At 45.7% G+C, this 13,794-nt stretch overlaps 1 protein-coding gene across 6 annotated transcripts in view; it reads right to left on the reverse strand.

Annotated features, from left to right (window-relative positions):
• The window catches only part of ZNF618 (zinc finger protein 618), a 164,229-nt gene that overhangs the window by 68,598 nt on the left and 81,837 nt on the right, over nt 1-13,794 (reverse strand). For 4 of the 6 annotated variants that reach the window (XM_075170229.1, XM_075170228.1, XM_075170226.1 and 1 more), the window contains exons 3-5: nt 9,205-9,461; nt 5,251-5,346; nt 2,492-2,569 (exon numbers count right to left, since the gene is read on the reverse strand). In XM_075170229.1, the coding sequence (XP_075026330.1) occupies nt 2,492-2,569; nt 5,251-5,346; nt 9,205-9,461 (431 nt within the window). The remainder of the gene's footprint in view (nt 1-2,491; nt 2,570-5,250; nt 5,347-9,204; nt 9,462-13,794) is intronic. The other 2 variants (XM_075170231.1, XM_075170230.1) reach the window with 1 other exon arrangement.

Consider the following 13,794-nt stretch of genomic DNA (forward strand, 5'->3'; position numbering starts at 1 on the left):
GAAAATGCATCAGGCAAAGAGGGAATGCCAGGTCCTGCCACTGCAATACGGCTCCTTCCTTGCCCAGCCAAAAAGAAATGACTGAAAGATTCAGGATCTGAATTTCTGGCAGCTGATAATTGCACATAATAGGCCAAGGGAGCTCAATTTTCAGCGCTTCGAGGACAAGCAGACCTAGGAGAGCTGGCTTGCCAGTGCCTTGGGGTTTTATCCAAGACACGGACTGATGATACAGAGGGAGAACATGCAAAGTGCAGAATCACATCCTCAATTGTACGTGTCACCACCAAGTTATCTCACGTTTGTTATGATGGTGCAATACCAGCCCCTTCTACATGAAACCTTAGATACGCGTGACAATAAAAGCATCTTTCACAGAAATTTCTTTCAGCCCTGCAGTCTTAAACTATTTCCACTGCTGTAACTGGTACAGTTCTGTGTACGATTCTCACTGGAGAATATCACACAGGGCTTTCCTCCATATAAACCTTTCTTTTTTTTTCCTAAGTATACCTTACGTGCACATTCAATGGCATGTTATTTCTCTGCAGACAGGTACACTTCCCGACTGCTTTAACTGCCAGCTCAGGTTCTGTTTCTGGGAGAATCACATTTACAGAGTTGCATCAAGTTTCAGTTTGATTTCTTGTTGAGGAGTGTACATGAATAAATATCTCATTTTGATTTTTATTGTCTTAAGGCAATTCAAATGCACTTTAAATGTTGCTACTACATGCATCAATTTACAGCAACATAAAACAACATGTTCTAAATTTCACATATATAAATTGTGCTTCTCCACCAGTGATGTGAAAATTACTAATAAATTTCCATGTTCAAAATTTTGAAAATTTCCATCTTATATGGCATCTTATATCTACATATAAAAAAGGCTTTGGAAGCAAAAGGTAAAGTCATGTCTCCACTGAGTTCATGACAAAACTATGGATATCAATTGTACATGTGTATATTGATGCATCCAGACCATTTAATATATAGCTTGATTTCACGATCAAAATATAAATAAATGTATAAATACAAATCAATTGGATCACACACTAGGAGGTGACCTCATACTAACATAGCTCCTAAAATTCCAGCTGAATGAAGGATCCCATAGTGCTTGGGGAAGAGAAGTAAAATAAAAGCAATCCTTGTCCCAAATCTAAATACTGCAATTATTATTGCAAAATTATTGCAATGCTGTGATGCAATAGTAAAGCATTCTGCATGTCAGCAAATAACTGCTGCTCACTATTATTTTAGGGATTTTTTTCTTAAACTGCAGAGTGTAGTTACTCTGTAGTTACATTTAAAGGACTTTCAGGAATTTTGTTGGTATTTAGGAAGGAATACCAGCATCGAAAAACAATTCTGCATGTATCTAAGGATACAGAAGAAGCTCTGTGATGTTAAACAGCACATGAGAAATATGCAACCATGTAATTAAAGGATGTATTATGAGACTGTGAAAAACTCTGGGAAGTTAAGGATGCATGTTCACTTTTCAGCTGTGCATTTGCTGACTTCTGAGAGTTTACGCATTTAAAATTTAATATTGCATTAGCCTTCATTATTCCTGGATTTTCAGACTTTTCACTGGGAGTTTCCTTTATGCTCCTTTAGACGTTCCAGTCAATCATTTTATTGAAGACCACGTGCACTGATACTGCTAGTTACAACTGAGGAGCTAAAGCAGATGCTCCTACAAGTCTGACACAGACCTCAACTCAGGTGAAAGAAAATAAAACCACTGAAAGGCTCATGAGCTAATTTCAAGTCCCTGTTGTTCTGTTATTTCAGATACGTATTTCTCCAAATTATACAAACTACACTAATTGTACAAAACACCACGCAAAACTTTCACATTTCTGCAATTAAGCAACATCGAATTGGCCAGACTTGGAGAAAATTCAAATAAAGTCACTCCTGACTAAGCACGAGATATTTCATACAAACAATACATTTGGAAAGTGACCTCAGCTGACAGCAGGGGTACGGGGGTGAGTTCAAGCATCACTTTGATTTTAACGTAAAAATACAGCAGTATGGCAATGCCAATATCTGATTTGATATCCTCCCATCCTGAGTCAACAGGGATGGACTAAACCACCCAGCTGGGCAGGAGCGCGGAGCACCTCGGGGAGACGCCGACCCCTGCGCCGGTAACTACACTGCTGGCACGTGGCATCTGCCAGGAGAAACTTTTTGATTTGCAGCTCTCCCAACACACAGCAATGCCCCCAGCGAGCCCCGTGCAGTAAATAACTGCACCGAACGCAAGAGCTGCTCCTGACCTCAGAAGAAATATTGCTGGAGTAGAGAGCCACAAAGCTTAGCCCCAAAGTTTGTCCTGTGAATGGGCCACCCGAAAGAACAGCTGGTGACAAGCAGAGAAGCAGCAGAGCAATCTTCAAGGTCTTTCCGAAAATATCGCCTGGACCTGCATGTTACCCCAGGATTCCCAAAGATTTGAGCAGGAGTGAGATACCTCTATGTGCTCGCACATGGGTCTGGAAACAGTTGTAATACTTGTATTTCTTCCCACATATTCCACACTCGTAAGACCCTGAAAAACAAGACAGAAAAGTATACATCACCATATTAGATCAGGAAAAACAGCCTCGCCACATACTTATCCATAAACTGGGGACAAAAGAATGCAGTTTCCAGCAAAGTAATTTTTGGAAGGTTCATGGAGATAAATGCAGGAAATCACTATCCCAGACTCAATTCTTTTTTCAGCCTTATTTAAGATTCCTTGGCATATTACCCTGAACTTACATTTTCAGTATATCTTTATAACTTTGCTAACATGAAGGGGCCACTCTCAAAATAGCCTGACTTATAATTTTATAATAATGACTAATATTTCCTACGGACAGAAATAACTTTGAATTACTTTTCAGTAAGTTCCTAGTATATGGGAAAAAAAGCTTTTCATCTGAAAAAAGAAGGCAATATGTTATCTTGAGGCAAGGAGTTTTCAAAATTTCTCAAGAAATGCACAATGTACAAATTTCTCAAGAAACCCACAGAGATTTGGTAAATATCCACCCAGAGGAAACCAAATAGATACAAATAGAACTTTTGACCTTTTTAAGGAAAAGCACATGACCACAGTAGTCTCTCTTCTCAATTTGTGTCTCTAATTCCAGAAAACGCACATCTGCAAACAGTCACTTGAAATGAAACCAGAGAAACTGAGCTGGGAGAATCATTTGTAATGATGAAATTATGCAATGAATTTAGCCTCTTCTGTTTATTGGACAGGCAGACAGAAATTTCCTTAAATTTGTTATTTATGTAAGTTGTTTCAACCTTTTTTCCCCCCGCTCCAACTTGGTGAACAGGCTATAAATTCACCTTTCAAGCTCTCACTTGCAGAACGTATTGCATTTCTTAGCTGTCCATCAGCAGCTAAGTAACTGTGATCCTATCTGTGCTCTTCAGTAGGGCGAGAGCAGCACTTACTGGAAGAGGGAGAAAGAAGGGCTGAATATTATTTTGTAGCATTTCATTTCCATGGATGCTTCCTCATGCAACCTTGAAACAATCTTTTCCTGACCATGCAAAACAGTAAAACTCAGGGATGAGCCACAAACAAGAACAAAACATTCACACACACCTCTAAATAAATATTCCCAAACATCATTTTACAGTAATACTTACCCAGTGCTACTCTTTCCAGGAACAAAACCAACCGTGCTTTCTGAACACGCTACACCCATGTTCTTTTTTTCCCTTCCCATGCCCTATTGCTTACAGCTTGGGAAGAAAACAACCCTCCTTCCAATTCGTAACAGCGCTGAATTCCCTGCCCATCATTGTTAGCATCACTTGGGACTGTCTTTTGAGATTGGGAGGCTACTTTGTCATTGATGCTGAAAGGCAATTCGCCACAGTCCGATACACAAGAGTACACATCTGAAAAAATACTCTAAAATACTGATATTATAGTCAGTTGACTATGTCTGATCTGCTCCGTAGCCTTTTAATTACCGTAGCTAGTTGTATTTTATATATAGATATACATATATGGGACAGTCATCACCCGTGGTCACTCCACACAGGCTTTTCTAAGTGAAATCCTGGGTATCAGCAAGTCGGCAGCATCTGCCAGCCCTCACTTGCCATGCTCATTATATTCATCACCAACCTCCAAAATTCTTTCCTGAAAACTATTCCAGCTGGAGCCCCAAAGCAGCACCGCCAGAAGACGAGCGCAGTCACCATCGCTTGGGCCCTGCCAACCACTAACCCTGTGCAACAGCTGAGGTTCAGCCGTACCCACAGCAAAATGCGACTGACGCCCACCCACACCCCGAAACAGCGCTGCGTCCACAGAGCACTGGGAAAACACGTAAAAAACAGTGAGGGCCTCTAGGTTGATTTTTTTTCCCCATTTTTCTTGTATTTCCCCCTTCCTCTGGAGATAGTCTATGGCACATAAATGCATTTGGTTGTGCAGAAGTTCTTCAAGAAGAGTATAACCTGTACAGGTCACGGTGCAGTGCCTTCCCTCTCCAACACGAAACCAAACCAGTGCTGCAGCCCTCATGCAAGGGGCTGCGCCTGGAACGCAAGGGCAGGAGCCGAAGGCAGGACGGGGACCGGCAGGTCCCATGGCCGGTGCTTTCGTGCAGATGTCCTGAAGCACCCTGGTCTCAAGTGCAACCCGGGAAAGGCTGGAGTCATCTTCTTCGAGGGGGGTACCTCCACCCACCTCCTAGGTGCGGACGGGAGAGCACTGCCCCAGGAGGACAGCGCGTTTGTGGAGGGTGTAAGGGAGGTGCATTACAGATCTACAGTCCTGCAGGCACCGCGACCACTCAACAGCCACACCACCACGATTTGGGGGGCAAAGGCACAGATCCTCGTATTAGAGAAAGGAGGGATGACTTGCCACAATAAATGTGTTATTAGGGTGGAGGAAAGATGAAGTGGAAAAAACAAAAGACGTCGCTACGTGTTAAGGCCTGACAAAGAACATGCCCGTGTTGCCTTGGACACTGCCACCGTGGTCGTGGTTTAGCTCGGACTTTGTCCACATCAGGATGTGTCATGCAGGTTAAAGCTGTTTGTAGTAGGAGGGGAGATGGGGAAGGTTTTTGGTTAGTTGGTGCATTCCGTTTTGCCAGGCTTTTCCTGAGCCTCACAGCTGGAATTTGGGCAACACACCCGTTGCATCCAGAGCTTTCCCTTACTCCCTGATCCCTGGTTAGACTTTCACACCCTTCCATCACATACCGGACGTGTATCTCAATGCATGGTCAAAAATCCAGGTCCCTGAATATCGATTTCGTGTATATCCAACGGGAGAGCCACGTTCCACTGCTTTTCCATCTAAATCGTGCAAAAAAAAAATCAGAAAAGAGCCCTTAAAGTGGATGCATTTCCAAAGAATAATGATGGCTGAAGCCTATTAAAAATTTCCAAGACCCATCTGTCCCTGTGGCTTGGTAACAAGATGTCAGAGGTCACACAGAGTTTCTTAAGGCTTCTGCAGCTCTATCTTATTTGGTATAACTACGGAGAATCCAAAGTGCTCTTGAATTACACGTGCTGAGCAGCTCAGCAGCTGAGACATCAGCATCATGGTATGAATCAAGCGTGTGCAGGTTAGACTGATAGTCTCAAAGCAGAAGGATTCGCTCTTCACTTTGTCTCAGAAACATTTCTGATTTAATGCATTGCTTGAAAAATCCTCTCCAAAATGTTTCCCGTAAAGCACAGACCAGATTGAGAGCTTAAGTAGTTTTGTATAAAACTTCTCCTGATCAACTCGCAGATAACTCAGTCTTCCAAAACACTAATAATGACCTGATGGTATTCCCAACATTAGAAAATGATCCACATCAGCCAAATAGTCTCTCCCCCTTTCTCTCTGATTTACAACGCAAGTGCCATTTTCTTTTCCTCGCCTTTCTAAATAGCTTCATGGTGGACTTCTCTGCCTTTTCACCCTGACATCCCTGCCCTGAGAAATGTTGATGTGTTGGAGCTCGTCAAATGACCCTGGCCCAAGGCCAGCATGTGAAGCTAGCAAGAAAAAAGAAGACGAGAACAGGAAATATTGCATCTCGGAGCTGTGCAGGGTGGGAAACACACCGCCCGCGAGGCAGGGAGACCTGCGGTACCGCGGGGGTGCAGGTCGCTGGACGGGGAGGAGAGCAGGATCCGCAGCCGCAGTATCCGTCTGCTGCTAACCGGACACAGGGATACAGCCAACCGCTCCGTTGGCTTTCTTTGCTTGGGATGCCCCAAGCGGGACCCCACAGGGCTTGCAAGACTTCTGTGGAAAAGCAGATGAAAGGGAAGTGGTCCAAACCCACAAACGTCAGCACCGGCTCTTCGGCTGGGGGACTGCAGCCACCGCCACCACCCATCCCGCTTCGCTGCATCCGCTTTCATCCATCGCGGGGTTTGGGCTGCTCCAAACGGATGGAAACAGAGTCTGGAGTAGTCCAAAGTGCAGGGAGAGACGTGAACGTGTAACCAAACCGGAGGCAGCACACACAAGGCCTGATTTGATGAAAACACTACAAGCAAATAGCAGCAACTGAGCTGGGAATCCCTGTTATAAATTGCTCCAAGTAACAACTAAAAATATAAATAAAGCACACTCCTGCAGGAAATGTGTGAGTCAGAGGAGAGACATAAATCTTCTAATGCGAATTTCAGCCCAGTCCTGACGCTGAGCCCCGCGGGAGGGCTGTCTGTCACCTGCAGCCGCGTCTGCCCTGAAGCCTTCAGCACCGCGGCCCCGGCTCGGACAACACAGCCCCCGCTTAACTGACCGTCCCAGCACACCGTGAACGGAGACACTCTGGGGTCGGCATTTCCATGCAAAGGAGAGGGATTCATCTCCTTCTGATTCACCACTTCATCCTGCATCACGAATTACGATAAAAAATAACCATTTTTGACACCTCCAATCTCAGCTTCCCTGATGAAGGTGGACAAAACCCTACCAAAGCCTTGCCTTTCTGCGCAGCTGAAGTGATGTAGATACAGGGCTACCAGATCACACCACGAGAAAGGCTTCCAGGAGAAGAACTCCTGGAAGTACCGGTGAGCAGCAGAGAGCACGAAGCCTTTGCTCCAGAGGCAGGAGGCACCGGCGTCTTCAGCCGTTCGCAATCTTGCGCTGTTCCAGAGCAGCAGCCGACATCGCCAGTGCAGCAGCAGGCACGGGACCGCTTCTTGTGCGAGTTACACAGATGTCTGCAGCCATGGAATTAGTGCCTGTCTGTGGTTTTTGCGGGGGGACGGAGGGAACCAGAAGAATTGACTGGGAGCCAGTTCAAGAAACCACAAGGAACTGATATCTGGGCACCACGGTCGGTCCACACAGAGCACAGTATTTGGTGGCCAAACAGAAAAGTTATTCAGAGCCACCTCCCCAACAAACAAGAGTTATGTGAATGGCGGATGAATAGGGGCACTTACAGGGCTCTTCTCACAAAGGAATCGGCTGCCAACTGCCAATCGCCTCAGGACCAAGTTGCCTTTAAAGAAACCCAGCACGAGGCTATAAAATAACAAATATGATGCACATTTCATTTGAAAAGGCCCTTCCAGATAGAAGTTTTCCAGTTTACTTTCTACGGCTTTCAACCACCACTTGTTAACTAGTAAATAACTCTCTGTCCCTCTCCCCGTGGTGCCTACACATTGAATAGCGTCCCCCCTCACCCCAGTCTGTCCCCAACGCTCTCCATAGGTACCACATGATGGTGTACATCCAAGTCAGCCAACAGCAAAAGCCCGTTCCCCACTTTGCACAGCAATAGTCAACGCAGGGGACATCATCTGCAGAACAGCTGCTGCCGCCCAGCCAAAAGCCGTGGGGAGAAGAGGGTCCTACATGGCAGACACCCGATCTGCAGATGCTTTCATCAAGGGCGACCACGGCTGAAGGAGAAGCTCCTATTGCCTCCAGTCAGCAGCACTCTCTCCACCCATCCCTCCTGGGATGCCAGGGTCACCTCCGCATTTCAGGGTTGCCCATGCAGTGATCAACCTCTCAGGAGCTGTGGGGACACAAAAGCTCTGAATATACAAAGAGTATGTCCTCCAAACTGTAAGATCTTTAAGCTGGAACCAGTTATGGACTTCTTAAGCTTTCCCTAGATGTTTTGACCCTGCAAAAACAGCAGTGACCTCCCACCCTGCCATTCTTAGTGGCTGTCCTACTGTGGAAGGGAGGACAGGCAAGACAATGATGCTCCCAATACAGTCACCAGCTGATGACACCCTCCAGGGTTTCTTTCCAACAGCGTGGACAACGATCAAGCAAAAATGAAAGAAAATCTAACATCAATACCTCTTTTCTCTCCCCCTGCAAGACAAACCAATCCCAACAGCAGTGCTGCACAGCTCAGATTAGCATTCTCCTGAGTCCCTCAAAAGAAACATGGTCCAACTGCTCTTTCTTCTTTACATCAGCAACTGCCTCTGGTTCTCAAAAGTCACTGCTGGGACCTGCTCCATGTCAGAACCAACAGAAGAGTCCCTTTAGCAAAAGCAGTGCCTCTCCAGGATCCTGCAGAGAGCCCTTTCCCTGGAGCGGGAGGAGAGGACAGTCTGATGTTCACAGAAAAGAAAAACCTTCTTCTCATCACTGCTCAAGGTGGGGTGGGGATAGGAAGTACTGTTTTGGAAGTGGCACACCACAGCCAGCCAAAAGTCAAAATTATTCCCACAACGTTACTAGTGATCAGAAAAACAAACAAACAGCAACCTGTAAAACCTGTTTTTGAGCTAAATCTAATTATTCACAGAAAGCAGCCACTTTCCCCAAAGCAACTTTCCTCAAAGCATTTCAACTTTTTCTCAGGCTTTCCTCCCGACTGCCTCCTCATCTACACCCAACATACCTACCACCAGCCCTGGGTTTGCCATGAATTTCGCACATGGCTGATGGGCAAGTCATTTAACAGGTCAAAAGAAAGTAATAAGCTTTCTCTTACAGCTACCTTGATCTTCATTGAGTCTTCAGGGGTGACAAGATACAAACAGATAGCAAAAGTTAAAGAAGGTCAATAATCCTGAGCCAGGACCCTGAGATTGATGTGCACCTTGGCTCTGGTCCCTCCAGGAGAGCCGAGCTTCCATGAACAGCTCTCCGGAGCGTCATTCCTCTCCCAACCCCATGGATTCAGGGAAGCGAACAATGGGATGCGTTATCCCACAGCTTACCGAGCGTCTGCTGGTTGCGGACCCCACCTATGACCACGCAGATCTCCGCGGGCACATCTCCGGGCCCATCCTTTATGTTCTTCTTGGAATCTTTGGTGTCATCCTGCCAGATCACCTCTTCGATATAGTCATCTGGTACCTCTGTTTTCACCTTCACCTCAGTCATCATTCCAGCCTCTTCACTGGGTGAGGACTGAGATGTCACCGAATCGGAGCCCTCTGCTTTCGGGCTCCGCGGGCTCCTCTTCAAACACTCCCTGAATCGGGGGAAAAGAGGAGAAAACATGAATGCTCACTGTCCAGCTTTCACTCTCTCATCATTAGGACGTAATTAAAGGTACTTTCTTTTAATGCAATTTGTTTAAAATAAGTATGGGTAGGTATGCATGTCTGTCATATATGATAAGGAATTAAAATTTAACCAGACAAAAGTAATAAAACCATTTGCTAGTAATGAAAATAACCTTAATCATCACAAACAATAGTAGCAGTCATAAACAGGCTGGACTACTAAACAAGAGCACAGAATTTCACCTGGTCCTAGCAGGCCAGGAGCACAACTCCATCAAATATTATGCCAAGGCTAGTCCATACATGCAAAAGAAAAGCCATATCCTCCCGACATTTTTAATTTGGAGCTATCTCCACCCTTGTGCACTCCTCCATGCGTTAATCTACCATCGCATCCTCTTTTAACCCTTCAAAGCAACCTAACATCCTACGGTATTCATATGGCCTTACTTAACGTCCCCGTGATGATCAAAGGGGATCATCTGTAGTATAATGGTATTTAGGGAGACTATTACATTATGGACAGATACAAGTACCAAAGATGACAGAGAAAGCGTAATGGATGGGGAAAGGCAGAGGGAAGAAAGGAGGGGTCCAGCCTATTTAGAAACAGATTAAGGAAACAGTATGTGTTTTCATCTTGGAAAGAGAAAGCTGGAAATGCATGGGAAAAAACAATCTAAATAAATAAATATTCAAAATCCCTTAAGAAAAGGAAGGAAACTGGACACCCCAAAGCTGTAAAACAACACCAACAAGTGCTATGATGGCAAAAGGCAGAGGGAGTTTGAGCACAACGGACGAGGACCAGGTAATAAGCCAGTGTAGCTCCTTTTCCAAATGCACCACCCCACCACTCATTATGGGCTTCCTGTTTTTAATACTGGTTATTAATAGATTCCAACATGCAATGCAAAGATAAAATAATTGCTGGTTCAGTCTGTGCAGAAATCAGAAGAACTAAATATATACCAGAAACAGAGACTTTAAAGACTGTGACAGACTTAGAGACATGTAAACACTGGGGACAGACGAAGGTCTTTAAAAACCTTTTAAGCAGAAGTAATAGGCAAAATAAAGTGAAAAATAGGCTGAACTTATGGATGAGAGTCATTAGCCCATGCAATAGCGAAAGAGAAGGAAATCCCATTGCTTGGAACATCATAGAAAGTCAGAACAAGGTATGAATTAAAATGTTAGAAAGCTAACACCTGCAATGGTTTCTGAAGGGGTTATGAAGCTGGTAGACAAACCAAAATGCTGCAACTGCAGGCGAAAGCGCCCAGCGGGTAATCCTGGGAGGATGGAGATGAGAGGAGCAGATGAACGAAGAGAACAATCTTCTGCAATAATTATTGCACAGCCTCCTACACGGACATGTAGTTGCTATTTCAAAATGGGTCAGTCACATCATATTGCCAGATATTTTATTATTCATCCCTTCATTCTCATTACGGAATGAAATGTACAATTAATAGCCCCTAAACAGCGAGAATTAGCCTTGACCTGCCTCCCCACTCATTCCCATCCTCCTCACACACACTCCCCCCATGCTCCCAAAATCATACAGGGCTTTTACAAGAGAGGAAGATGAATTAAGACAGAGAAAATGTGGTTGAAAGCTGGACGATCTTTATGGTAATATTATTGGATGCCCAAAAGGTCCATCAATCTCCCCCGACAGTGGCGTGGCTGAGCACCCGTTCTAAAGCCAAGGGAAAGGCAGCAGCCAGGAGCAAAAGTACAAAACATTCAGCAATCAGCAAAGGGTGGGATTAATTGCAAATCAATCAAACTGAGAAGGTGTGAAACGCAAAACACTGATAAAGGCAGCAAAAGCAGTAGGGTGGGGGGAAAAAACAGTGGAGGAAGATCAAAATCAAACCGGTACAATTCCCACTGGTAGGCAGAAAGGTGAAAGCCGTCAGTGAAAGCCAGCTTTGCACCTAAGTGAAGGCAAAACGCCTCAGTTATAGATGTACAGCAACCGGTACTTGCCAGTCCTGGACGAAACAACATAAAAATCAATGCAGGAGCCAAGCGATGTGGAATTAAAAGCTAATACAACTAGCAGTGAGGCTGAGGATTCGGCTTTCTGAGGAGATTATAAAATGGGTAAGAACATAAGAAAGAGACCTTCTGATGGCACCCGGCTCTGTATCGCATCACATCTGGATATAAAACACGGCATGAAGCGAGCAACGGGCCACTGCAAGGCAAAATGCTGTCCTCCATGTGTACGGCTCCTGAGCAGAGGTATTTCCACAGGGCTCCTGAAGTGGCTGATGTGGGGCAGATTTATTAATGCTCTGGAATTAAATTTAACATCACTGTTGCTAAAAATTACAGGTGACCCATGGAGGGGTGGAGAGCAATGACTGTGAAAGGAACACCAACACCAGCGGATCCGTCACTCCGTAAGCTGGCTCTGCCCAAGCCGAGCAGTGGTAGCGTAGCCAAACGTGTCCAGGACCGTGGGTGCACCCGCGACCAGCACCCACGGTGCTCAGCCGCGATCCCAGCAGGCAGGTCGCACTGCAGACACAAAGAGCCGTGCCCTGACGTAAAGGACTAACGCAATTTTCAGACACACGCGCCTGAGATCGAACAAGGAGGTAATTTTCTCCCTCTACGAAGCCGTGGTGAAGCCAGTCCCAGCGTGCTGCAGACAGACTGAGCGCCCTCGCTTTTAAAAGGTGATTAGAAAAGCTGGAGATGGTTCAAAAAAGAGGCACTGAAATGGTTTGAGACTGGGAAAAGATACTTTATGACTTTGCGAGACCAAACAACTTCAATCTGTTTCTCATGCCAAAAGGAAGACTGAGAGATGATTTGATTGCAGCATATTATCATCTTCACGGGGAGAAAATACTGTCTTTCCTTAATTTGGCAGGGAAGACTGGAGTGCACGCTCATTGCTGGAAGCTGGAACCAGTTGAAATGAGGCATAAAATATTAGCACGGATGGTGGTCCACTGGAACAACCATTTCCCAAAGGATGTGCTCAGGGAGAACAAATCTCTCCAAGTCTTCAAACCCAGAGTATCCGTATCTGGCTGGCCCGTGGGCTCAGTACAGATGGGCACTGGCCAGACTTGGTGGCCTGAAGCTGTAGGAATATATAAATGATTAGACCAGATCAATGGCCCCTCAAAAACTTTGCTCTTCACGCACGCAGGCTTTCTGGATCCATCCCTGCCAAGAAAGGAACTTCCCGGCTGCGCTGTCTGCTCTTAGGTGGGACCTAAACCGGCAAATATGAGTTGAAAGCAGGACTATTCCTCCGACACTGCCCTGTGTGTTATAAGCCTGAGCAGGTACTTGGTGTACAGAAGGACACCAGCCCCAAATATTTTAGCAACCGACTTCTGCATGATTTCATAGTACAGAAGCCCTGAAAGGAGTCTGCTGATCCTCTCAACAAAAAAAAAAAGCAGAACTATAAAAAACATAGCACCACTGGATTTTTACAACAATCTTACAACAATTTTACAACAAACAGAGACCTCCTCTGTCTTCAGACACTTTCTAGGAGAGATGAAGGCAGCAGCCAGATGTACCCAGCTTACAGAACGGGTAGAGATGTACCCACTGCGTGTGTCAGGGAGGTGAGCCCACAGCCCCGCAACGCTCCCCATCGCGCCCCCCGGCACGGCGTGCAAGGCCAGGCACTGCCCGGTGACCCGGCAGAGAGGTCTGCGCAGACCCACGTCCCGCTCACATCCCAGGGAAAGGGCTCTAAGGTGGTGAAAAGGGAATAAATTGTAAGTATTAAGATTTTTTTTCCGATTATATGTATCTATAAAAATAAAAATACATATATATATAAAAAAATATGTCTGTATACGCACACACACACACATATATATGCATGTATACATATAAGAAGAGCTGATACTTGCACCTCTGGCGGCATCCCCTTGTCGCACCCAGCTCCTGCCCCCTTCCGCCACGGCAGCCCCAGGACGCGCATTCTCTGCTGACACCCTGAGGTGCTGGCATTTTACTGCACGAGCCAGGTCCTGTTTCACAGCACCGAGGGCCCCGGCCTCCGGACTGTGCAAGCCAAAATGCAGGAAACGCCATCCCCGAACGCAAGCTTTGCTGTTGACCTGCACCAGGCTGGAATCAGCCCCACACCACCTGAGAGCAGTTTTAGCTACCTTTTTCACGGCCACTGCTGTTTCGCTTAAGAAGGAAGAGCTGTGTTCTCACATTGCTCTTATTATTTCATATCTCGCAGAGATTTTCTAGCCACTGGCTGATGTCAAGCTTTAGCCAAACTTCAACTGTAGACTC

This window comes from Calonectris borealis, chromosome 21, assembly GCF_964195595.1.
Source record: "Calonectris borealis chromosome 21, bCalBor7.hap1.2, whole genome shotgun sequence".
NCBI classification, from domain to species: Eukaryota; Metazoa; Chordata; class Aves; order Procellariiformes; family Procellariidae; genus Calonectris; species Calonectris borealis.